Raw genomic sequence first — 3,120 nt, forward strand, 5'->3', positions numbered from 1 at the left:
AATTTGAATATGACTTTATTGTCTGCATGTAACAATACAATAATCCCTGAGTCCAAAGTTGTTGTTTTTTTTTTTTTTTTGTTTTTTTTTCTTCAGTCAATTAACATAATCATTAATCATATTACAATGATTTAACACAGAAATTATGCATATCACTTAAATTATTCTACAGACAGAAGCGGTTTAGGCTGAAGTGTCAAAGTCACATCACAAAGAGCATTCTGGTGAAAGGTTTACATTGGCACTACAATTAATAATACATATTTTACACGGCGCTGCAGTACTCCTCATCCTGCACAGTACGGACCAGTTTGTCCACTCTGACTCCGATAGCGGTCAGTTTAGCAGTGAGTCTTGCCTCGGTGACGGGGGAGAGGGTGGGCTCACGGCTCATGATCCAGGCAAAGTCCGTGTGGACAATACCCAGGTCAGTGCAGCTGTAGACCAGGGTGTAGCTGCTGTAGTCAGTATCCAGCACCCAGTAGGGAGCGGGAGGAGAGTCTGGAGGAGAAACATAACAAGTTAATAATAATGATTTAAACCCATAACTATTCTGGATTATGTGCTTTAGTAAATGTAAAGATGTAAGATTTTTGGTGAAGGGTCAGTCACCTGCTTGTTGCTGTTGAGATGTTATTGTTTTTTTAGATGCGTGAAGTGCCATGTTAGGATGTTGTTATCTCATCAGTTAGTCTGTCTACATCCCCAAAGCTCATGCTCTGTTCCACCTTGTGATGTCATGAAGCTGTAGTTTTCAAGTGAATGGATAATTTTACCCTTTGTTCAATGTAATTGGTAATTCCAGGGCTGAAATTATCTAAATGATTCTAGTGAAGGTGTATGCGGGGTTTGTGTGTTAATGAAACAAAGCACAACTCCAGAAAATAGTGTAATGTGGGCCTTTTAAAAGCATTAGTGCAGTTTTTCTTACTCTCGAAGAAGGAGACAGAGAGTTTGGCAGGCTCAGAGGGGTCCAGGGCTGTAGCAGTTCCAGTGATGGTGTTGATAGTTCCATCGGCCCTACAAGGACATAAGAGAAATTTGTCACAACGTCTGTAATTCTGTTCATCTCAAAGCATCAGCATTTCATAAATAAACACAAGCAGGTGAACGCAGTGTACTGACAGCAGCTCTTTGTTGAAGACGCCCACCACTCCAGGACTCTGCAGGGTGTAGGTGGCAGTACTGCATTCGCCCTTCTGGAAAGTCATTGGAAGCTTCTTGATGTCAAACCAGGTGCCCAGATACTGCACACAGGACAAAGGACTGATTAAGGCTCTGTGCTCTGCATCTTTACAGTGCTCTGATGAAGTGTGATGTCCTTTCCTACTTCTCTACTCTATGTATTGTACAGCATATTATTATTCTTTGCCCCTCACCCTGGCAGCATCAAAGTCCTTCTGCACCGCAGGCTGTGGGCACCTGCCGGGCATGATGACCTGAGCCTGAGCTGCCATGACGGACAGCAGAGCCAGAGAGTAGACCTGGAGAGCGTTCATTCTTCTATCACCTGCAAAATAAATAAAACAACAGTTAAAAGGTTTCATTCACAAATATTTACAGTTGTAACCAAGAGCAGTGGAGCTCTTCTCACCTGTGTTACCTGGGAGCAGTGCTGAGCATGGGCCCAGTAGCGTTTTTATTGGCTTTTGGTGATGTAAGCGCAGTGATGACTTGGTTAAAAACGTGAGAGATCTGGCATCTGCTGAAACCCCTCCAAAACAGATAAGATGAAGGTGATATGGGAAATTTTACACAACATTTGGACTGACATGGCCCTCATGTCCTTTGACCAACCAGAAGACATACTGTACTGTACTATAAGAGTAACTGATATGAATGAGGTCAGATTATTCTGAAAGAATTTGGGTTTAGTGTTAAACTATGATACTTACATCATTATTATACATTTTGTTTATTGTAAAACAAATTATTTAAAACTGTTTAGTAACAGAAACATTGACTACTTGGAGTGGATATTAATGCACTTGTTTTTATGAGTTGAAAAATGATTACATGGCATAACAGAGAACCCAGAGAAGAAGAATAAGTAAAAAAAGAATTGTGGGTGGAGGTAAGGGGTGCATGAAAATTTCAGAGCACTTGAGCTGTGAATGCAGGACAATATAAGTATACTGAGACATGCCTTAATTATTCCAAATACAACTTTGAGCAAGCTGAATAACATATAAAAATGCTCATTTAATAAATTAAGTAGTTCACTATATGTTGGATCATTTCAGATTTTTTTTATGAATAAACATGATTATGTATATTTAAATGTATTTTCTCTGAGTGTAAATTCAACACACTCCTTCTAGTAATTTCAGTACAAACTCAATGTTAATTAATGCCTAAACAGGATTTGTGGCAGCGAAGTCTAGTAGGATCAGGAGACTGTAGTAAGACGACAGTATGGGGTGAATCCAGGAAATAGACTGATCTTAACTACAGCAGATTGTTTCTGTAATTAGAAGATGTGTGTTTTTAGTCAACGTTTAGCCCTCACCTCTCTGTGCCTCTTAATGCGCAGGTCACACAAGAAGAGCAGAAATCCCATCTGAAACCTAAGCCTGAATTAGTGGTTTAAATAACTTAATGCTCTGCTGCACAAATGCCTCAACTACATTTTAATAATTCACAAAATATAATGTTATTTTTTCATAGATGTCTTTTGTTTTTGTAATGAAATAACAAATAATTTTCTAGTCACAGCACCTCCATTTAGTCTTGAAAACTGTAAAAGACAAAAATGAATTTCACTTGGTCCATGCACTCCTAAATATTGTGTCACTTTTGCAAAATTCTCTGAGAAAGACACAAAATCATCATCATAGAAGTGATTGATGCAAACTTGTGCACTTCAATTCGCTAATTGATTGTATGTGGGGTCATATCTTTAACCAAGAAGAGAATGAATGAGACAATGATTAGATATTTGTATCTTAGGTTTTACCTCAAGATTCACAATGATTTTTAAGTAATCCTTTTTAAATTGTGCACACCTACATACAGTACTTCCAGGTGGGTCCCATTTAACTAGCCTGTCAAACATAATTAAACAAACATTATCTTGTGCTGTACCCCTGCTGTCTGCAAAAAGCCATTTCAAACCCAGAG

At 38.7% G+C, this 3,120-nt stretch overlaps 1 protein-coding gene across 1 annotated transcript; it reads right to left on the bottom strand.

The window, feature by feature from the left end:
* Positions 1-265: 265 nt before the first annotated feature.
* LOC110164071 (apolipoprotein D-like) lies at positions 266-1,499 on the bottom strand. Its single transcript, XM_020929088.2, has 4 exons — positions 1,380-1,499; positions 1,126-1,247; positions 932-1,020; positions 266-501 (listed from the first exon to the last, which is right to left on the bottom strand). Exons 1-4 carry the CDS (start codon positions 1,497-1,499, stop codon positions 266-268), a joined length of 567 nt encoding a protein of 188 aa, XP_020784747.1.
* Between the last annotated feature and the right edge of the window lie 1,621 nt (positions 1,500-3,120).

Source organism: Boleophthalmus pectinirostris, unplaced genomic scaffold (genome assembly GCF_026225935.1).
Source record: "Boleophthalmus pectinirostris isolate CB_2022bp ecotype Guang Dong unplaced genomic scaffold, ASM2622593v1 HiC_scaffold_16, whole genome shotgun sequence".
Lineage (NCBI taxonomy): Eukaryota > Metazoa > Chordata > Actinopteri > Gobiiformes > Gobiidae > Boleophthalmus > Boleophthalmus pectinirostris.